This window comes from Seriola aureovittata, chromosome 4 (genome assembly GCF_021018895.1).
Source record: "Seriola aureovittata isolate HTS-2021-v1 ecotype China chromosome 4, ASM2101889v1, whole genome shotgun sequence".
Classification (NCBI taxonomy): Eukaryota; Metazoa; Chordata; class Actinopteri; order Carangiformes; family Carangidae; genus Seriola; species Seriola aureovittata.
The window spans coordinates 8,166,976-8,190,032 of NC_079367.1; the positions used below are offsets into that span (position 1 = coordinate 8,166,976).

General features: G+C 42.4%; 2 protein-coding genes across 4 annotated transcripts in view; one reads left to right on the plus strand and one right to left on the minus strand.

The window, feature by feature from the left end:
- ankrd13b (ankyrin repeat domain 13B) overlaps positions 1-17,206 on the plus strand; it is a 41,944-nt gene extending 24,738 nt beyond the window's left edge. For both annotated transcript variants that reach the window (XM_056375037.1, XM_056375036.1), the window contains 9 exons: positions 857-923; positions 2,267-2,348; positions 4,259-4,323; positions 5,631-5,767; positions 7,635-7,792; positions 8,062-8,250; positions 8,894-9,057; positions 12,827-12,903; positions 15,236-17,206. In XM_056375037.1, coding sequence (XP_056231012.1) covers positions 857-923; positions 2,267-2,348; positions 4,259-4,323; positions 5,631-5,767; positions 7,635-7,792; positions 8,062-8,250; positions 8,894-9,057; positions 12,827-12,903; positions 15,236-15,437 — 1,141 coding nt within the window. In that variant the 3' untranslated portion in view covers positions 15,438-17,206. The remainder of the gene's footprint in view (positions 1-856; positions 924-2,266; positions 2,349-4,258; positions 4,324-5,630; positions 5,768-7,634; positions 7,793-8,061; positions 8,251-8,893; positions 9,058-12,826; positions 12,904-15,235) is intronic.
- Positions 17,207-18,817: 1,611 nt separating this feature from the next.
- Positions 18,818-23,057, minus strand: part of ssh2a (slingshot protein phosphatase 2a) — a 29,807-nt gene continuing 25,567 nt past the window's right edge. For both annotated transcript variants that reach the window (XM_056374222.1, XM_056374221.1), the window contains 3 exons: positions 22,829-23,029; positions 21,793-22,735; positions 18,818-21,117 (listed from right to left, as the gene is read on the minus strand). In XM_056374222.1, coding sequence (XP_056230197.1) covers positions 19,423-21,117; positions 21,793-22,735; positions 22,829-23,029 — 2,839 coding nt within the window. In that variant the 3' untranslated portion in view covers positions 18,818-19,422. The remainder of the gene's footprint in view (positions 21,118-21,792; positions 22,736-22,828; positions 23,030-23,057) is intronic.

The following is a 23,057-nucleotide window of genomic DNA, read 5'->3' on the forward strand; positions in this document are numbered from 1 at the left end:
ACAAGTTGAAAGTTTACTGAGCCCTCAGTAACTGAGCATAATAATAATAACATAATGTGACATTGGATTAAGTGGAGGACAAGAGGGTCCACAACCATGCTAGCGGCTCTGTGAGGCTGTATGTGGGCACATTTCTACACCCACCTGGGATGATTAAATCAAGAAGTTTCCTCTAACTAGTGTTTGGTTATAAAACAAAGTATTGGACAGATTTAAATTTTTTACCCTATGGTGGTGTGAGATGAAAAGTCAGAGGATTACCCGTTAGTACAAACCATCTCAAGGAGGACATGATTGCCTGTAAAAGATTTCATGACAATCCACCTAATACTTGTTGAGATAATTAAGTCTGGACCAAAGTGGTGGACCATCCATCCAAATGGCATCATACCTAGAGCCATGCCACTAACATGGCTTTCTCCCAAAATTGAAAAAATATTATTAGTTCAAAAATATAAGGGCTAAAATGAGGGAGGAAAACACTCTCTAGATCTCACTTTCTGTTGTTTGGTCCAGAAGGAGTTCAGTGATGTGAACAGAACATGAAGATGGGATACGCTTCACTAACTTCTCGGCAGAATCCCTAATTGCAAACCGAACAGCTGATCTTCACTGACAAACAACAAAGACAGTGGCTGCACTGTTTTCAGGCTGTATATTAAAGAGAAAAACCAGAGCCTGTGACTTGCAATGTAAGGGGAGATCGTTGATTTTACTCTCCAGTGTGCTGTGTTTATGATTTTCTCTTAGGCCAGTAATCTACACCAACTGTGATTGAAAGCATTATGCTGACTGGAGCAGAGTCTAGAACAGAGAACAGAGAACTGATCCGAGATGTGCTGAATCTGTGTTGCAGGAATAAGACGGGTATCCTGGGTTGGAGAAGTGAGAAGACTGAAACAGTGAATGGATATGAAGCCAAGGTAGAGAACAGGCTGCTCAGACAGCTCGCTGATCTCTCACACTGTCCAGAGAAACCACCACTGTCAGAGCTCAATTTGATATTTCCTGAAAGTCCACTTCACTTGAAGAGTTTAATTTCCAGAATGAATCATTCCCAAAGTTATTTTAAAACCACTGCTTTAGACAATCGAGGACATAACCTTCTTCATTTTAAAATAATGGCAGATGGATCTCAGGAACCTGTCATTTTAATTTGATTTTTCTTTAAATACAACAATTAAGCACAAAATCTTTACCCTCAGAGGAGAAATATTCATCAGCAGATACAACACCAGGTGGCTTCTCAAATCAAGTTAAAAAAAAAGGAGTCTATCTGTCATAGGCACTTGCATTACCTTGACCCCATTTGTTTTCTTGACCCCCTGGAGGGATCGATGGGAGACAAGTGTAAGACACCGAGGACCATCTGTCACTAGTGGTTTAAAAGCACTTCAGACAGGCTCTGCAGTAAAATACTTTTGCCTGAAAAGCATCTATTTTCTGCATCATTGATTTAGAGTCACAAACGTAAACAGGCAACTCCTGTTGAGCGTCTCCCCTCCCGGACAGACGCTTTTTACTTCTTCCTTTCCCTCATCTGTCGTCCAGCGTAAACTCAGAGTCAGCATCCTGCTCAATTTTTAATCAGTATTTTCTTTTTATGGTCACTAGTGAGGAATTCCAGTGTTGTGCTGTGGACTGTAACTTGAAGAAGTTGACCTCTGTCCTGCAGACTTGGAGCTAGGGGTATAATGGTACACACAATTCTTGGTTTCAACTCATTAATTTTTGGGAACTTTATTTCCTCTTTGCCACCATCATTCTCTAGTCCTAATGTCTCTTTTGTGTTCCTGACCCTGTGTCCTCTTTAATACCTTAAAAATAGTCTCAACATTGTTGTTTCACTTTGATGCTTCATGACTTTTCCTAATTGTTTTGGCGACATGTAGACCCCGACTAACCTTGTTGTAAAACATGGTTCGGTACAATGGATTTTCATTAGCTCTATGTCTGTGATTGGTTTTTACAATTCTCGCTATAAAACGCAACCCCTTCCAAATCCTAAATAAGTATATAGGGATTTCTGAGTGTTATAGCAGTTTGCTGATAAGAACATGGGGTTCTAGCATGGAGTTTGACCTTTCTGGGGACTAATTGAGTAACTTCACTATGTAGGATAACATACTGTACATTTTCTGCATATTAGGTTTTAATCACACCAGAAGGAAACAAATGATATTCAAAAGGAAAAAAAAGGTTGTTAAAAAGGAAGTAAAGCCAATGTCAACAGAGCACAAGAGTGAATGGCCTCCTTGTCTTTCAGGTGTATGCAGCATCCAACGTGGAGCTCATCACCAGGACCAGAACTGACCATCTGTCAGACCAGAACAAGAACAAGACAAAAGGTTAGTAGCTTAAGTTTAAGATTCTGTACTTGACCGCCAAGTGAGCTTTAGACATTGTCACCTCGTAGGCCATTAGGATGATCTTAATGTGCACTCGCATCACAGCTCCAACAGCTGAATTCCTCCATTATCACAGCTGTGCTGCTGTAACTTCCAGCCTAAGTGCTGCGACATGTCTGATGAAAGAGTCACTGATGAGTAATCCTTCTCACCTGAGCCCAATGAGCTCACCCTGAGGCTCCGGCTAACAGCCTGTAATGTTCACTCGGTGGATCTGTCTCATTTTCTGGTTCAGATCATAAATCAAACAGGATTAGCAGGCTTCCCTCCCTGAATTGTCACTGTCAGGCAGGATCAACCATCACACGCTCCTCTGAGAGCCCCTCTCTCCCAGGTCACAATCCCCATCTGCTCTCTGTTAATATGCAGGAGTGAGGTGTTCTTGGAAGCACTGCTGATTCTTGAATGAGTCACTCACTCCTGTTGCCCTTCCCTTGTGCTACTTATATATATATATATATATATACATACATACATATATACATATATACATACATACATACATACATACATATATACATACATATACATATGTATGTATAAGACAGACTTGAGTCAAACAGCAGATCGGCTGTCCAAAGGTCAAAATGTAGCCACTTATAAACCACTCTACTACACCGCTGACATTAACAATAATTGATGGACCTTTGCATTGCTTTTAGCACTCAGTTTCTAGTTAGTGAGGACAGCCACAGCACCAGTACTGTCTGAGAATACAAGATACATACTAATAAGCTACTCACATCTGTCATATCTAAATGAGCAGCGGCTGTTGGTATTCCCACACGCTCTAGTGTATACCTTTATTGTGGGTGCTTTTAAAGAGACTGGAATCTTATGTTCTCAGTCAGCTTCTTACTGTGAATGATGGGATCCTATATGACCATGTTATTTTTGGCTAAAGTAAACACAGTTTTGATTGTTTCCCATGACAAATTTCATTTTTTTATCTGTGCTCTCCTCACTGGGAAAGGTTGGAAAATTGTGCTGTCACCCCTAAGGAATCAATGACATTTATCTAGTGATAGTTCATGGATTTTTTGGTCACTGTCAATCAAGACTGATCAAAGTACATCAAGACTGTCCTGATGAAGCAGATAAGCCAAGTTTTACATGTTAAACTCTTTATAAATTGTACCTAAAGATGTTTCTTTTAATTTGATATTACATTGTATAGGGAAGTTTTCAGGGACTCCAGAATCCAAAAAAGAAAATTTGCTATTTCAAAAAAAGTTTAGGGTAGGAAAGACTCCAAGCATCTGTCATTTTCAGAACTTATATTATCATCACATAGCTGTTGCTTGTTTAGATTTCTGGTTTCTATAAACATCTGCAGCCTGGGACATTAACTTGCAGTTTTCCTACATTCAGCTTTTTAATATTGTGCACAGTCAGACACTGTAGATTGCAATTTGAGTTTAGTTGTAGAAAGAGGGTGTTGGGAGTTGTACAATGAAATGTATAACAGGAAATGGTTTTACTGTGTATTTATAATGTTTTTTAAAATTGTAATTTTTAGGTTTATTCACATAAAATCATATTCCATGTCACTTTGACTCATTTCAGTTTATTACAACATGGCTTTGCTCATTTCAACTCAGTTTCTAAGCACATCATAAGACCACAACACAAAAGCTTGAATAAAATGCCATAAGTTATCTTGGACAAAATGACAGCAGACAGTTGTGGTGGAGATAAATGAATGATGAATGGGCACCAGCTTTCCAGGTCATCTTAAGTGTTCGTAAACCTGAGGCTTTGGAAAAGTCGTACAAACGGGACTGAGACATTGTGATTGTGTAACTGTGTCCTCTCAGTCCAACTCATCACTATTGTGTGTCTCTGAGCAGGTGGGAAGACTCCACTGCAGAACTTCCTCGGTATTGCAGAGCAACACATGGGTCCTAACAACGGGGTGAGTCAGAAGTTAATTCAGATGTCAACACAATTTTGCTGATTTTCACACGGCCTATTGTGTTTAAATGAAAGAGATTAAATGTTTCAGTGGGTTGAGAAAATGTCATAAAACCACTTAAAAACTGATCTGATAAATTAGGAATCAACATGTAGTTAATCTGTTTTTCCTGGCTTCCCGAGATGTTTTTGAGATTTTGGAGGAAGGAGGTTTTCACCTGAAAACAGTAGTACATATATATTTTACATGTTTTGCTGCTGGCATTACAAGTGGGCTGGAGAGGTATTTGCAGACATCATTATAATCACCCTGTGAATAGCCATCGTAGTGATAATAGTAATCACAATCAGCACCGTAACAATTGCCCTCGTGAGTGAATTATCATCTTAATTATTAACATCGTAACCCCTGCCTCCCCTCTTTAGCTGGACAGTGAGTGTATGATCCCCGGCTGCTAAGTCAACTGTGTCAACAGGAGAGCATGCCTGCAGAGTAAAACAATCACTCAACGGCTCCAGTCTGCTCTCAAATATTGATTATGTTTTTTAATTTGTTTCTGCTGGAGAGCATTGATGACTCATACCTCCCTCCTACTCCTCTTTTTGTATTCTGTATTTTTACTTGTCCCCCCCCCCCATTGTTGTCTCTGCTCTTTTCAACTCTCTGTGCCTCTGTCTTCTCCCTCCAGACTTCTGTTCACTCAGCAGAAGCTTTTTGCAGTTTGATGTTTGCTCTGCAGATATTTTGTGCATGTGTAAAGCTGTAATGTAGTTTGGTTTCAATTTTGCCAAACTCTAAAATTTAAAGTGGCATTTGACTATGATTATCTGCAGCCAGAAGAACAATTTCGTCTCCCTCTAATGGTGAGGTGCCCACTTTGACAGATTTATTAAAGTCACGCTCAACAGTTGACAAGTGAGGGACTAATTAGCACAGTAACCCAAGAGATGCATCTACAGTAATGATGTAAAACACTGGCGTAAAAGAAAGCTTTGTCATTTGCTCTCAATTTTGTGCTGGAGAGGAAATCTTTCTCTTTCTCTGAGTGGTTGAAAATGTCAGGAGGTAATAGGAAGGCCTTGAAACCCCAGTGGGTGTCGAGTTTTTTGTTACATAGCAGAGAATAACAAAGAGAGCTTTAAAAGCCAGAAATCTTTGCACTTTGTAAAGTAGTCTTTAAGTCACTGGTATTGATTAACAGTCCTTTTTATTTTATTACGAATGAGTTAAAGCCTTACTGTCTTTGTGAGAGTGTGCTTGTATCAGGAATATTTCAATTCATTTTATTCATTATTTACTATCTGCAGGCCCTGGTGACCCAGATGTCAAGTCCTGCGGTGACCAACCCCTCAGCACTGACGGCTGAGGAATACTTCAACCCCGGTTTGTCATCGACTCAGAGGGACATCGGCCACCCGTGCCAGCTCACCACCAAGACCCAGAGGTGACACAGGCTGACAGGAAAACAGACAGGCAGCCATGCATACAATGAAGTCGCCCCCCAAACTCACCGCCAAGTGCCAGAGCTGACAAACTGATGGACACAGAATAGACACACACACATACAGGCAGTGTAAAATCAGCCGTCCATGACAGCTGACCACTAAGCTCCTGAGGTGAAAGACAGTGAAAGTGGGCAATAAACAAACACACAGACACATCGTCACACATTTCAGGAGTGGAATTTTTCCAAAACCGGAGGAGACAGACGATTAGAGACAGTCTGTCTCTACAGTCTATCACACAGCTCCGGCTTGATGACTCATGACAAATCATCTTTACTTCACGATAAAAGAAACAAAACAACAAATTAAAATTAAGGAATCCTGCAGTGTCCCTTAGAGACTGAGAGGAAATGTCAAAAAATGTGTGAAAATGTGAAATCAAAGAGGGACTTCACTACATTGAGGACCGTCAATGATTTCCTGTCATATATATAATGTTGCAGTGTCAGATCTCGATCTTAAACCTGGCCAAAGTTTCCAATAACGAGGCAAATGGATTTAAAAAGAATCCCTGTGAGAAAAAAAGTTCAGACATCAGTCTGCTGTGAACACTACACTACAAAAACTATTTCTTTATTAGGGAATCAGCTCATTCTCCCAAAACACTCTACTTGAGTGGTACTGTAGGCATTTAATGTACTTCAGGATACAAATAACCAAAAATACAGATTTACTATACATTTTGCTAGCAACATTAGCTTGATATTTCCTGACAGCAGATGCTTTTCCCATATGTGTAACTATTAACAGGAGCATATGCAGAAATTATATATTATATATGGCTTGTGATTGAAAAACTAAATCCATTGTTTTGTCACACAACAAGTAAGTGATGGGCCTAATATTTACCGAACAGAGACGTCCTGCTGTAATATCTCTGCAAATGTTGATATTCCGGATCACAGGTTCGAACATGTATGGATGGATTTGAGAATATGCTTTTTCCAATCAATTATGTTATGCTAGTTGGTTTTAGTTTAATTAATTAGTTTGCTTTAGTTGCAGTTTGATTCAAGAGCCTCCACACCACTAAGAAGATAAAGTGGTGCTCACCAGCTCTGGGTGCTGCAGCTCGGCAGGTGTCCAGAAGGTGGCCTTTAGGGAGGGGGGGCCGTAAAGAGACCAGCTCAACTGAGGGGCTACATAACAGGCAGCATGAGACAAATAAGGATTTTTTTTGGAAGTGTGAATCATACAAAAGCTACTCTAGTGGAGTCCCTGGATAAATATAAAAATGCAATCTTTTGTAATATAGCTGGTTTTATTGTTTTTTAGTGTCATGCCCATTAATCACGTTGTCAGACCGAGTCTCATGGATGAAGCCAACAAGTCTCTCTCTTCCACCTGCCAACTTGCCCTCTAGTCATCTGCCCCATGTTCCTCTAACTGAATATCGGCCTGTCTGTCATTTTCTGTAGCCAGTTTCATTGTTCTTTGGCACTTAATAAAAAGTGACAGAGCATCATGAGGATGAAGTCTTTAGAGTTGCAGAGCTGCCTCTCAATCCTGTGTTCATTATCGACAAGTTAAAATATAAGCATTGATTGGGCTCAATTTGAACACGACTCAGCGGCTTGTGGACAGACTTTGTTAGCTGATGTAATCAATGTCTTTGTGTTGCTCTGGCCAAAACTAATTGCTTGAATGAGGGCATAAATTGCTTCAATTATACTTAAGTGAGAATTGTATTTGGCAATATTCATCAACAAACTCTTCCTATGTTACTGGCCAGCTTATCAGTGTGTTCACAGACTGTGTGTGTGTGTGTGTGTGTGTGTGTGTGTGTGTGTGTGTGTTGATTTCCAGGTTTAAAGCCAAGTTGTGGTTGTGTGAGTCCCATCCTCTGTCCCTGGCAGAACAAGTGGTGCCTATCATCGATCTCATGGCGATCTCGAATGCCCTGTTCGCCAAGCTGCGTGACTTCATCACTCTGCGCTTGCCGCCTGGTTTCCCTGTCAAGATCGGTGAGCGCTCAGAGTGATATAGATGGAAGGATGAAGGGAGGGAGGTTAAAATGATGGCTGGTTAAATGAAAGGGATGATGGGAAGTTAATGAGTAGATACAGTGATGGATGGAAAGAAATGAACAGAAAAGATGGCAAATTTGATCACTAACACTAAGAGAATTGAAACAAGTAAGGACATGCATCATTAAATGGATGATGAGACTCATACAAAGACACAGTTAACAGATAACTGCAATAATAAATGTCGTTCTCTCCACCCTCTGCAGAGATCCCTCTCTACCACATCCTAAATGCTAGGATCACCTTCAGCAACCTGAACGGCTGTGAGGAGGGGACAGGTGGCCGTGCTGACAACGAAGTCGGGGTGGAGGGGGACGGACAGAGAGACGCCCCAAGGACAGACACGCCGTCTCCAGGCAGTGACTCCTCCAGTGTCTCCAGCTCCAGCTCCACCAGTGAGAGCACACACCCGTACACGCCAGAGTTTCCTGTTGTACTACAGTGTCATCTTTCTTGTATCTTCTTCTTCAGCTGATGATTTGTCTCAGCTGTAGAACTTTATCCTTTGTTGTTCTTTTTTTCAACAAGCTCTTGTAGCCTATAAATTATCACTAACATTTACTGCATAACCTGGGTCATACTTCAGATAACAAGCAGAGTTTACAGCCGCTTGATAGAGTTAAGAGCAGTGTTTATCACTGGCTTCGAATGCAAGGTTATGTTCTTTGTGTTGTGTGTAATATAATGACTTACTTTCATCATCCTATCACTTGATCAATATCCCAACAGCCATTTTTAAATATGCAGCCGTGCGGAGGAGAGAAATAATTTATTGTGAAGGAACCTCTTGTTATCTTAAAGAAGTGTTCCTACATTGGGTTATATACACAGCTGAGTAGTGGATATATCACGCCCACAATAGTGTGGAGGGAAAACCCATCACAGCTTGTTTTAGTCTGGATTTCTCTTTCACTCAGGAGTTGCTCTTTCCTTTTTCCTTCTCCGTACTTCTCCTTCAGTCTGGTGTAGTCTCCTTTACTGTTAGATAACAGTCCTTCCCCTGTCTCTTGCCCTTTGCCTTTCCCCTGTGTGCTGTAGTGTCGTGTCGAGCCGGAGAGATTCCCCCATGTGTGTTTGAGCCCCCGCCTGGATACACCATGCTAGGTGGCAAACAGAGAGACAGCATGAGGGAGGAGGAGGAGGATCTGCTGCAGTTCGCCATACAGCAGAGTCTGCTGGAGGCCGGCTCCGAATATGATCAGGTGGGCTGACTCTAGACTCCTGAGAGATCATCTTGTGTGTGCTAAGCCCCACCTACTTTAGTTATTATTATTATTATTATTATGTGTGTCAAGCTGTCCATTCTTGCATGATGATGATTCAATGATGATGTTGGCAGAAATAAGACTACCACTAAAAGTTTATAGTAATTTTTGGAATATTTGGCCATTGATTTTAGACACAGGCAGCAGACTTCTTATTTCTCGTGGCATCATTTTCAGCCACAGCAGACAGCTGTTCTCAGAAAATAGGTTCTGATAAACCCACTGTACATGACTTGCTCGGTTAGAGACTTGCTGGTGAACACAAAGCATTTAGCAGCTAAAAAGTCAGGTGTTTAAAAAACAGAGCTAAAAGAGGATGGCTATTACTTACATTCAGCAGATGGTCTGCAGTTATTGCAGGTTTAAATGTTGAGTATCGCTCCAAGTACGTCTCCATGTGGAGGAATCCAGTACTTGACGGGCCAGGCCCAGGTATGGTTGCTAAGGTATGATTGGACAAACGCTGTTGGCAACAGTCAATTATCTCATCTTTGATTGTGTTGAATATTATAGCTCTTGCACTTGTACATGAATATATGCTCATATGTGACTCCTTGTAAAGTGTTAAATCAGTACAGATTGGAAAAGTTTTACTTGAGGTTTTCAGGATTCAAGATTCACAAAGTCATGTTGCCATATCACCCGAGGTGCACAATATTGTCCTTATACCCAGTAAAAATTACAGCAACAAATTTACCAATAAGTCAAGCAAGACCAGACAGACACAGTGAAGCAGGAAAAAACGACCAGTTTCAAAATAAAAACAATCAATACTGAAGCAAAATCAATAAGTGGAATAAATTGCCTGTGATGTGTGGAGCCCAGACCCAACAATGCCTATTCAACACTGCCTGTGGATACGTGCTGTTTTGAAATCCCAGAGATCTTGGTCCTGATAGTCCTTGGTCTTGTTCCAAAGGTACAGAAAGAGAAATATAAATAGGCCCAGTGAGACAGGTCAGAGAACATCCTCTGATTTTTCTTAGCTTGGATACAGGAGAAGAATGTAGAGGAGACAGAGGCAAGGTTGCAGCTCAGGATTTGTGTCATAGTTTGTACAGTCATGTCCAGCACACTGCTGTCCTGAACTGTAGTACTGCTGCTTCAAACAGGGATGAAAAAGGTGCCAACACCTTTATTTACAGCTCTAATTCTGCACCAGGACAGGTGTTAAAGGACCATCCTGCTGACATTGAATGTTTACTGCACAAGGTTACATTACAGCTAGAGCTTGAGGAGGAGCATTTTACCTCAACCCATACAACCCATACAAATACAACACAGGCCTACAACAATACTACTACACACACACCAAAAAAAGCAGGAGCAATAACAACAACAACAGCCAGGTCTATAGAAAAGGACTCAGTATTGCTATTGCACAATAATAGCTCACAATAATGCCATAACATTGCAATACACATGCCCAAAAGCCCATTGCTCATGGCACACAAGAACATATCCAAATACGAAAATTTTTTCAACAAAGTTTATCAGCGTGATGTTAAAAGTATTTGACAGCTGAATATTAAACTGCTCGGCGGCAGCTTAAACCACATAACTTACCTTGAGCTGCAGACAATGTGCTCCAGTAGTTAATCCAAATGTGGCCTTGGTGTTGGTGGAAAGTTTCTCATAAAGGCATGGATGTCCAATGAGTTCAAAATGTCAGGTTGGACATGCATCAGGGAGATGTGAGTTTACCCTCTGCTGCCTCTTCACGCAAGCAAAACACACAACCTGACCACACTCCGCCATGAAGCCATTTCCATTTGGCAAACCAAGTTATTGCTAAATGCACGACTGAAGGTTTCTGTCCCAAAACGTCTGGCCGGAAAATTGAAGTTGGGTGGCTGGAGAGGCTCCTCAAATGCCGCCAAGTCAGTCCCAGCCTGTTGACACCTGTTAGCAGCAGGGTCCTCAGAGGTGGCGGTGCAAACGCATACTCCGACGGGTGCCGGCGGGGGCAGTCTCTGTCTCCGAGGAAAACTTACAACCAAACGAAAACGACTTCATCTGTGTTTTCTTTAGCTGGTGGTTTGGCAAAAATAAAAAACTGCAATACGCTTTTCCTCCACTGTGATTTTATCCTTCGACTAGCTATCAATGCTACAGCAACCGGATGTAAATTTAGGAACCTGACCATAGAGTTGACATGACCCGCCCTACCCTGCCTCTGATTGGCTAACGATCGTTTGCTTCGCTAGTTGGATTGGTTAGGTTAATGCATGAGGAGTGAGTGGTTAGGTACAGGTAAGAAGCCATGCTGGGTCAGAGTAGAATTGGTCATGTGAACACATGTTGTAGACACTCTCTTAGGGCTCAATGGTGTACACGTTTTTTTTTAAGCTCTTAGTAGCTCGTCTTTCCCCTTCCTCTTCCTCAGTACTGTCCTTCATGTTTAGTAGCGTATCGCTGAACTTTCTTCTTGCCAATGAGACAGAAAGCACTTAAAGTCCACAAAAAAGTACTAGGATGTCCACTTTTCTTTAATCTGTTGACCCGCCTGTTCAGTTTAAACAGAGACAGTTTTTTAATGTCTGGTTGTACGTATTATGGTAATTCAGACAGATGTTGGTCCTTGCAAATGTGTTTATTTTGAGAAGTTGTGCAGAAAGATTTACTGTATCTTACTTTGTTTTGGGAGTTTGGGAGCATTTTCCAGAGTTTTTGATGATGCTAAAAGTCTCTTTTAATTTTGATCATTATTTTTTTTTGTGGTTTTTTAGCCTCTCCCAATATTTAACGATTCTTAAATACTCAGTTTTCTTTGAAAGACAATAAGGAATGATCCATTATATTAGAAGGATTTTGTGATTTTAGTCATTTCTTGCATTAAAATGGTTGCCTTTCTGTTATTGCTTAGTTTGACTCTCATGACAATAAAACTAATAACTCTAATAATAACTGAACTTCAAGTTTCTCAAACTAGATTATCACAGTGTGCTGAAATAAAAGTTGGGGCCAGACAGAAGGTAGGAACAGGGCCAGATTAACCCACTTGGGGGCCCCATGGCAAAAATGTCTGCTTGGCCAAGAAACCAGCCAATAATTCTACACTGGAAAGATATTGAAGTTATTCACATTAGAGTATGAGACGTGCTATAATACTTTAATGGAATAACAAACAAATTTGTAATTAATCAGACTATCACAAAGTTACTGTCACACAAACAACACCTGGGCATTTAGAGCTATTGAGGGTCTGGGCTGGGGCCCTTGGGCAGTTGCCTTCTTTGCCCAGTTGTAAATCCAGCCTGGGTCAGGAAATAAAACTAAAAACATATTATATACTGTTGAAAATAGTAGCCATATAAAATATGCTCACTTTGTTGTGAAATCATACAAAACCTTTAAAATTACTATTTACTTTATGATAACAGTGTAGGAATGTTAACCTTGTTTTTTAAAATATCTCTCATCAATGTTAATAGCAGTATCAGTCGTTGTGTGCTGAAGAGCCAGAGCCAGGCACAATCTAGTTTCCATTCAGTCAGCCCCTAACTCACAATCAAGCCCACTGGCTGTCTCTGAGCTGTGTGTGACGGAGAGGGGCTTTAGCACACATTAACAGGAAAAGGCCTGTAGGTAGAGGGGATGCTCTCATTTTACATGCCTCCCCATTTCTCTGTCTTTCTATGCTTCTGTCTCTCCACTTCCTGTGCTCGCTCTCTGACTTCCTGTGCGGCCTCCTCTTTGTGTCTAGGTGACCATCTGGGAGGCACTGACCAACAGCAAGCCAGGAATGCACCCCCTGTCCTGTGACCCGAGTCGCCTGGAGAGGTCAGACTTCAAATATCGTCTTCTTTGATGACATTCACTCATCCGTCCACTGCTGTAAATTATACATCATTTCCCTCTCCTCCATCCAAAATCAAACCCCTCTGTGATCAGTAAATCAACGAGGGACTGCAGATAAACTTGGATGAAAGCACCAATTGTTAAAAATAAAGGGACTTTTATCTTCAAAAGAGCGAGAAGCCTCAAAAAACATAAATCTCCGTGACTGTCAGCAGAAAAGTGATATATCCTGCCATTCCTTCACCCATATTGTCTCTGACTTCCTCTCACTTCTGTTATGTATTGTTATTCTTCAGTGTCTTGCTCTCTTCCATTGTATTTTTTCCATCCTGCAGTTCTTTCCTTCCATCCCTGACTCACATCCTGTATTCCTGTCTTATCCTCCCCTCCTCTGTTCTCTTATCCATCCTGCTATTCTCCCCCCATCTCCTATCTACTGCACACTACTGAGTGTGTGTGTGTTTGTAGAGAGAGAGAGAGTGGGAGGATGAGAGAGTTTCCTGCTTTCACAGTTGACAGTGCTGTTGTTGACTTTAGCCTGTTATCTTCAGACTGTGTTTTCTCCCGCTGTCGTCCCTATTTGTAGACGAGAGGATGGATATACAGACATTGCTACTGCAATGTTTACTTAAGGCAAAGTTATAATGTTAGAGGAAACTGGATGTGGAAACATTGTTGTCGACCATGAAAAAACAAAAACTGAACTAAACTTAGCTCTAAATATGATATATAAAAAATAACAAAATTACACTTAAAAGTTCGTGCAACTTGGCAAGAAAATCCTTGACTTTTCTTTTAAGTTATTTTAACCTGTCCTCTTTATGTCAAGGGATTTATGTAACTAATATTCAACTTCTTGGTTGTGAGGGTGTGAAAAATCTCTCCAACCGTCATGACGAGTGAGCTCAGCACCTCAGTGTTGTAAACTATTATTAAAGGGCAGTGGATCTAAATTTATTTTTTAATGCTTGAATTTTTTTCTTTTCAGATCAGGAACAACAAGTACACAAATACAACATAGCTTCAAACTAATAGTTTGTCATTCTTATTTCACATTTTCCCATCATTAAACAGTTACTTGTCATGTTCAACCTTTCATTACATGAAAAGGTAATTGTTTTCCCCCCATGTTTTGTCAAAATCTTTCCATTAATTCTTAAAAGACACGTCACTTTATCCACTGAATACATTTACAGAATAATATCAAGCCAGCTTTACACCAGTTTCTTATTGTTATGGTGTAATTAAAGAATAATAAAGGGAGAACAGCCACACATTATATAACAGCCCACATACTTTTTAATTATTGTGTAATGTAAAATACAGATATCAGTGATTAATAAAGGAGAAAATACAATATAAAACGTTTTCTACTTTATTTTATGATTTGAAATGAAAAAATATCTGATAATGTTCTCCTATACATTTTCTCCTTTGTCAAGCATATACGGCAAAGAAAAGCTTCTGCTATCATCCAAGAGGAACAGACTATAATGTGATAAAATAATATAATAATATAACATATAGATGAAGGGATCAAACGTGGCTAATCTTTAATGTTTAATAAAGAACCTAATAATTTTCATTTTAAATATTTTAATTACACATTAAGAATAAGATATGTGGGATGTTCTTCCCCATCCGATTCTTCAATAACACAGTAAGAAAAAGGTTGTTAATACCATTTTCCCCAAACTTCACTTTTGCTTCACACTACTAAACCCCATAGATATCCAGTAATTACAAAAAACGCTGCCTTGTTCCCCACAGTCTTGTTTTCTTATACTGTACCTATACATTTATGTAACAGTAGGAGCGAGTAAGTGTGATATTGGTGCCTGAATCATACAACAAAATGACACTATAAATTATAGACTGTATTATCCGTCTTTTTCTTATATAACCTCCTCAATGTTACCCTGAAGTCTTTTATGACTTTCTATGACGTACTAATTCTGCAGCTACAAACATAAATCAATCATAAAAGCTAAAGAGTCACAGGTTTCTCATTTTTAATAAACCAACAGCAACATCTGACGTATTAGAACATTGAACATTAAACAACGTAATCAATCATTAATAATTGGTTCTTACAACAAGCCATCAACTCTACAGTTGTAAATGAAGTTAATAAACATTCTTTGCTCCAGTGATAATAAATTACAAACCCTCGCTAAAGTACATTTTATAAATATAATCTAATGGAAATTTTATGACCTGCAGGGTCAGGAATGTGTCCAGGAACTAACGCACTTAGGGGTATTTCAACTTGTGTTCTTCTTTCCTTTACCTCCCTCACCGTTCTCCACCCTAGGACGCCCCAGCACAAGCCCCGCCCACCCTCCAGCCTCTGCTCCACCCCTTCTAAGAAGCAGCCAAACACCTGCAGCTACGACGAGCAGCTGCGCATCGCCATGGAGATCTCAGCCCGGGAGCAGGAGGAGGCGGAGCTGCGGCGGCGGCAAGAGGAGGAGGAGCTACAGCGCATCATCCAGCTGTCACTCATGGAGAAATGAGAGCTGAGTGGCCTAGCAGGGGGGCGGGCAGAGGTCTGAAGGGTGGGGTCTGGACCAAGGACACATGGGAGAAAATGGCAGTATAGGCTACTTTAAAACTTAAAGCACACTGTGTAAGTGGCCGGAAAAAGTCATCTTAGTGGTTTCATACGATCAAATTGCCTCCTCCTTTCTCTCCCATCACCTGAGCCAGACCTCTCCCCCAAAGCCATATGGTGATGCAGCTGTCCAGGCCTCAGACAGCCGGAGAGGGACCCCCCAGGTTTCCTCTTTCTGGTGCCACAAGGTACTTTTCTTGACCAGTGCCAGTTTACAACCAACAATACATCCAATACAACAAGTTTAGAATGCCTCCTTGGATGAGTGATTTCTGTCTGTTTGCAGGTGTGTGTGTGTGTGTGTGTGTGTGTGTGTATGTATGTGTGTGTGTGTGTTTCAAAACCAGCTCTCGTGCAGGAGTCAACAGGGCACCTTCTGTCCTGTGAAGGTAGTGTGTTAGGCCAACTCTCCGCTCCAGCACTAACACACACACTCACTCTGTGAGTCCTTTTGCCACTGAGTTGTGTGGGCTTCAGTCTTAACTGTGATTGTGTGGAAGGAGCAGTGACAGGGCCGGCGGTGTGGTCAAAACTGTCTTCTTCTTCATTAAAGGTTGGTCAAGTTGAGTTGAATGTCGATAAACCATCTGACTTCCTCAGTTTTTAATGAGAAACATTTAAAAAAAATATTAAAAAAATACAAAAAAACAGACTGGTATATTTCTTTTTTTGATTTGCACAAAATCCAGATGTACTGTACTTAGCTTGTGGGTGGATCACATATATGACTGTTAATGGATATAGATGATGAGTTTGAGCACAAAGTAAACTCAGGCCAGCTCTAGTTTTAGCCTGATGTTAGACTTGCAGCAGCAAAGATTTGACGAGACTACCGGATGAACACTTGGTGTACTAACTATACTGTATGTGAATGCGAATGACTTTGTCGCAGGCTTGTGTGTAATACAAACAATAAAGGGACAATGCTTGTGGTTTGTAAGTGGATTGTGGAGTAGAAATGTATCTGAAAGAGATTTTCTGTATATTTGCATCTTCTCACCTTTAATGAGCGGATGATTTCTGTGTTTCTATGTAGTCACGGTACAGTGTGTGTACAATATTTCAGCATGGTCTGCACCGGTATGAGGGTTGTTTTGTCTGACTTGAGTCCAGCCTGGAGACCTGCAATATCAGAGGACGCGCTCTGACGGAAAAATTTTCCCCCGGAAGAGTCACTGTAGAGGCGATCAGCAGCAAGGTTAGGTTTTATTGCACCCTAAGAGCAACTCACCACAACATGCTGGAAACAAAAAGCGCAAAATCATCCAACAAAAAAACAATGGATTGGCAAGATTGTTCAAGTTGTTCTAGCTCTCATAATTGCAGGTAACTTTTATTGCAGGGCTCAAGGCTAGCCAAACCATGAGAAACATGTTTTGTTGCAAGAGACGGGAGGAGAGGACCAGCTTGTTTTTTCTTCTGTTTCTTTTTATATTATTTCTTTGAAAGAAATGTAAAACTTTCACACTCCAATATCAGCACAAACTGAGGAGGACCACCTCTCTGCCTCCTCTGTAATTCATAGTCAAGCTTGCCTGGTTGATAAGAAAAATATTCATTTTTTTACTTTTTAAAAAATGTTGCAGAAAAGAGATGCAGCCGAATGTTTTCATGGTGTATGCTGGGAGATGAATTCAGATAATGATTAAAATAAAGAAACATCTTTTTGGAGCAGCAATGTACAAGTGGGTTATTTTTTAATCCTTTTTCAAATTACTGACAGCTTTAACATGCTTTAAATCCCTTGACCCCCCCCCCCCACCCCCCACCCCCCCCACACACACACACACACACACACACACACACACACCCCCACCAAGCCTCCACCCACTGCCCCACCCTGAGTGCTAGCTGCAGCTCTCTACTCCAAGTTAGTTTTCTGGTCCTCTCCAGTGAAGGACAGCGAAAAAAGCAATTAATTTCTCACAAGATATGGAAAGCTGCAGCGTCAGTCAGCAGCAGAGAGAGCTGGTCTGTTTTTAGCAGCTTCCACCTCCATCATCCTCCCTGTGACATGGATTCCCAGCGCCTCAGCCAGATCCAAGGGGGTTTTTGCCTGTAGTTATTTTAGGCATGACAGGAAGGAAAAGGACAGCTTAGAGACTCTAAACCTTCTAAGAAATACCACTCAGTGCACCCAGGCTGCCTTTATGGTGGGTGAGACAGAATAGGAAAAATGAAATAATTTTCTATGTGAATCAGCAGTGTGCAGCCACAACAGCTTCCCTTGCTCTGACTCGACATCATGAATAACATCAGGACGGTGGAAGCAATGGGGTGCAAGTGTGTGTGAAGGGAATTTGTAAAGAGTCACAGACATAAAAACACGGTGTGTGTGTTTGTGTCTGTCAGAGAGAGCGAGAGGGAGAAGCTGAGAGCATCAGTATGCAAAGAGGACGGATGCCAATCTCAGTCATCACACCCAGGGAGACAAACACTCACTCTAACCCTCTCTCTTCTGCTCCACTGATTTTATTCCTCACTGTTTCAACTAGTTGTTCATGACAGTTCAATTTGGGGCATATGCTGTAAAAAAAACAAACAAAAAAAACCCTTCTTTAAGCCGTCTGCTGTGTCTACTGAAGTGGATTTAATTGGTGAAATCATCAGGGAATCTTTGCTTTGCTCTTGATTCACTACAATAACCTGGTCTTCATTTTTTTTTACACTCAAAACACAGAATATTAGAAAATATGAGGCTTATGAGTTTGATGTCTTTTTTTAATGGCCTGTTTTTTTTTTTAGTCTGGTCAAATTCTTTAATGTCATTCTTTCCAGGTCAGTGCTGCTGTGTGATTTGTGTGTGTGTGTGTGTCTCACAGGAGGGGCCCGGGTGGCCTACATCTCCGTGTTTAATTACCCACATGAAACAGTAGGTAAAATGTCAGCCTGAAATAAACTGCACTGAGATTGTATCCCTGAGGAGACTTGTTCAAAGACACAGTTACTTGTAGTTAAACATGATAAGTAGAATATATTTCTATCAACTCTAAAGGTTGTAGGGTTGGTCTCCACCCATCTGACCACTGTGTAGTGAGTTTGGAGAACTCTTCAGTGTTTTCTTTCCAGGGTAAAACTCCTGTAACAACACATTTTAACTACATTTTAAACATTTTCCCACCTTCTCATGTGCATTAAGAGTTGTTTAAAACTGTAGTTCTCTGCCTGGCCAGCAGGTGACAGTAAAGTCAATGATACATTGGTTACATTTCAGCCTGTATCAGTCATCTCCTTGTGTGTGAGATGAAGCTGAACACAAGAATAATGTCACTACAGTCGAAACAAACTCACCGTATTTATTTACTGCTAAAGCACTGAATAAAAAAAAAACAAAAACACATATCAGCTTTGTCCTGGTTCAATTAAAAATCTGAATAAAGACATGTCTGTCCACTTTGAAAACAAAAACTCATACAGAGACAAGTCTACTGAGATCAGTGCAAATTAATCCTCCCCGGGGTAAGAAACAGATTTCAAATAAAAAGAAAATCATCTAAACAGTAAAGTGCATGTTTTGAGAAAAAGCCCCTCTCACTGTTGCCTTAGAAACTCTGTCCGGGCAGCGAGGGTCACACACTGAAAACTAATGTCTCTAAAACAAAAAAAAAGGGACATAGTGGAGTGCGTACAGTATGCACCTGTTCAGTCTTAGTTCGGACATTCATATTTCATTATTGTACATACAAACCTGAACTCCAGTTGAAACAGCACATCCAGTGAGTCACATGCAAACATATGTTATGTCATTCAATTCTTACACACTGTACATACATGGGAGGTTGCACACGGCCTACAGTTTGCCTGCTACACATTCATACACATCATGCAGCCTCTCTCATACATGTGCACAGCTCCAGTTGTGTCCGTTCAAGTCCATTGCACTGAGGTTACATGGTATTGTATAGCACAGTGACGGCTCGCTGCTTTTTCTCAGCAGACGCTTTGCGTGAACGTCTCGACGAGTGTCCCCTCCCCTGCTGACGTGATGTAATGAGCGCGTGGTTCCCGCTTCCATCTGGCTCCTCCCTCTCACTTGTCTCTTCTTTTGAACAACAGTGAGGGGCGGAGAAGAGGCCGAGGGACTGTGACGAGGATGAGTCGTCACGGGGCAAACCTGTCTGTTCCGCACAAGTGTTTCGAGCCAACACTTTCTGCTTCTTCCAGGTGTCGTCTGGGTGAGACGGGGACATGTTGAAAGAGTCCTGGGAGTGTGCTGATGTCGTCCTGGTGTGTGGCCTAAGGTCCAAGTCGCTGAGGTCGTTGGCTGACAGCTCCAGACAGTCCAGTTTAGCCAAAGAGGCCGACCTCTTCATGAGAGAAGGGGGGGTGAGGCCTGCCTGGCGGATGCGAGCCTCGAGCTCCATGGCTCTGTGCCATCCTGTTGGTTCCAGGAAACTCTTCCCTTCTCGTCTCTTTCGAAGTCGCTGCCCTACTTCTAGCCCCGGAGGGGTCTGTTCAGAACTTGCCCCTTTACAAGGTCCTGGCTCTGTGTCCATAGCGTCTCTCAGCCCCTGAGGCTGCTCCAGTTCCTGTACTTCATTGTCCGCTGTCTTCAGGCTGATGCCCTCATGAAGGAAAGCCTGCAGCTCTCTCAGCGTTTGCTGAATCCTCTCCAGCTCCTGGCTGCCACGAGCCAGCCTGCTCTGGGCATCACATCCGGGGCCACAGCCCCCTGCCTGCCTGCCCTGGGAACTGGACTCCAGTCTCTCATCTGTGTCTGACTCCTGCACTGTCACCCCATCCACAGTCATTTGGTTTGAGCAGGCCTGGGGCAGGGTCTGACACTGCTGGTTTTGGCTGTGGAGCTGGCTCTGTCCTTGGGACTGGGCTGAGGTATTTAGAGATGATTCTACAAATTGACTAGTAGAGGCCAGTGATGATGTCACAGTATGGCTATCTATGGATGTGTGCACAGTGACAGGTATAGCACCAAAGACTTGGCTGATATTTGAGTTGAGGGAGGAGGAAGGGTCTGGGAGTGTGTCCGTGCCTGAGGAGTCGAGTCTTTGAAGCTCATGTTTTGACCCTGTATGCTTCTCTCTGTCTTTGGACTTAGCAGATACAGCCATGATCTCTCCCTGAGTGATCCTTTGTTCTGTGGAGTGATGAGGGGAGCGAAGTGGAGGATGTTCAGTGCTCGGGGAGCACAGGGACAGTCTGACAGGAGGGTGTTCAGTGCTGGGGGAATGCAGCGGGGATCGCTGAGACGCCACCATCTCCATTTCCTGCCTTAGCTTCTGCTCCAGCTGCTTGGTAGCCCGCCGCACCGAGCCCGCCGGCCAGTCGCACGGCAGCATGGAAGGAGACTGTGGGTGTGAAGGCGGAGTTAAAGAGCCGTGCGTAACTTCAGAAGACTCTGCCTCCTCCTGATGCTCTGGTCGGATGAGCTCAGGGCTGTGGGAGGATGGAGGGAACGACGAAGACGAGGTGGAGGACGGAGTAGGAGAAAGGCAAGACGCAGGGTGGCATATGGCTTCGATCTCAGTGACAATATGGCGGACTGATATTCCATTGTCATGGGGAGGGTGATGAGTTCGTTCAGGGCTGGCTTTGTCAACACTGTCTTCGGACTGCGGCGATGTCTGATAGACAGAGAGCAAAAGAGACATAAAGACTGTATTAGTCATAGGCTCATGCCATTTCTCTACTATGTGTGTTTGTGTGAAGCAGTAACAGTCTTCCTTTTATTATAGGTCATGATTTAGTATCTAATTATTAATTACTACTTATTAAACTACATTAAGTACTACTACTACTTAAGTTTTACTGTCTTGACTCTTCTCTCACCCTCCAGCAGGTGTCAGTATGATTTATGTAGATTCACTTAGGATCTGTTTTTTACTCATAGTCTGTTTGCTACCTTGTGGTCCTTTAGACAAAATCTGATCCAATCAGGTTCCACTTTCACTTCCAGTGTGATTAGTACTAGAAATAGGGATCTTTATGTAGCCTCACTGATACTCAAGGCCTATCAGCTGCTTACTGTCACAGACCACTGCGCTGGTAGAACTCGAACTTGGTGCTGGTCAACAACAACACCTGTCAGCTCCTTCACAATCAGCTCTTTAAGCAGCTGCAACACGACATTATGTTTTTTATTAACCAATTTTATAAACCAATCAATTATTTGAGAATTTAATCTAATCTACAGATTAGTTGATGATTCACATGTGTTTGTTGCAGCCTTACAATCAATCACGTGTTTTCATGAAAGTTATGATATCAAAGACAAAAAATGAAGAATCAGAAGTCTGTACCTGACTCTCATTCCCATGCTCCTCTTCCTCCTTAGCTTCCGTTTCTCTGTTCTCGTCATGGGACAGAGATGTCCTCTGTTGTGCCTGCTCTGAAAGTGTCCGAGTTCTGCCATCTTGGGCCAAGCCCAGAAACTTTTCTCTAGCGCTGAAGAAGTCGATGCTGTCTGTGCTGTGGTTTGAAGACCCATCGGCATCGCCGCGGCTGTCGAAGGCACTGCCTGTTTGTAACTCACTGGGGTTGTTGTTATTGTCACTGGGAGCGAGGGGAAGAAGCAGTTGGAGAGGGGTGGTGTTTGCAGGGCTGAGAGGGCTGTGTTTGTCACTTGGTAAATCAGACAATGATTGATCTAGTATGTCTGAGTCTGTGGATCCCGGGGTGAGGGGAGAGATTTCTTCTGAGCTGCTTCGCTCAGGCAAATTAAGAGACAGTTCTGCTGGTTTGTTTTTGGGCACTGAAATGGACAGATGTGTGGGAGGACCCCGGTGAGCGCGCTGGAGTTCAGGAGTAGGAGGTAGGATGTGGAGCGATGGTGGCGGGTGGGGTACAGCAACAGGCACAGTGACAGCCACGCTCGCTGAATTGTCCAGTCTTTCCTCTGGGACTACAGTGGCTGCTCGGGGTCTGGGGAGGGGAAGCAGGAGGGGGTCTGCACAATCTGATCTGACCTCCTCCTGAACCGGTGAGTCACACAAACCATTGGTGTGCGTGTGTGAGTCAGAGGTGTGTGTGTTGTTTGATTTGGCAGAGTCTTCAGGTTCAGCACCAAGCGCTTGCAGCACAGCCACACCCAGGAAGTGATGTAAGGAGGGGGAGGAGGCGGTGTTGTTGTTGTGAGAGTCGGAGTGTCCCAGAGAGTGTGAGGAAGCTTTGCACATTGACTCTGGGCGATCTGATAGGTCACTATCAGAGTGGGAGCGCCATAGCTTATTATGCCTTTGTTTGCTGTGGAGGAAAAGAAAAACAATAGTATGTTAGCTCCAAAATAAACCATAAAGAATGTGTTTACAGGACAGACGCTTCTATATGAAAGCTCACCTGGCCAGCAGAATTCCCTGATACTCCTCCAGCTGTTTCATGAAGGAAGGGTTTGGTTTGGTGACAGTCCGTCTCTCTTTCACATAGTCGAAGGCAGTGTCCAGGTCCCAGCCGTACTCCTTCATAGCATAGGCGATCACTGTGGAGGCGGAGCGGCTCACGCCCATCTTACAGTGAACCAGACACTTAGCACCAGCTTTCCTAACAGAGACAGAGGAGAGAGATTGTG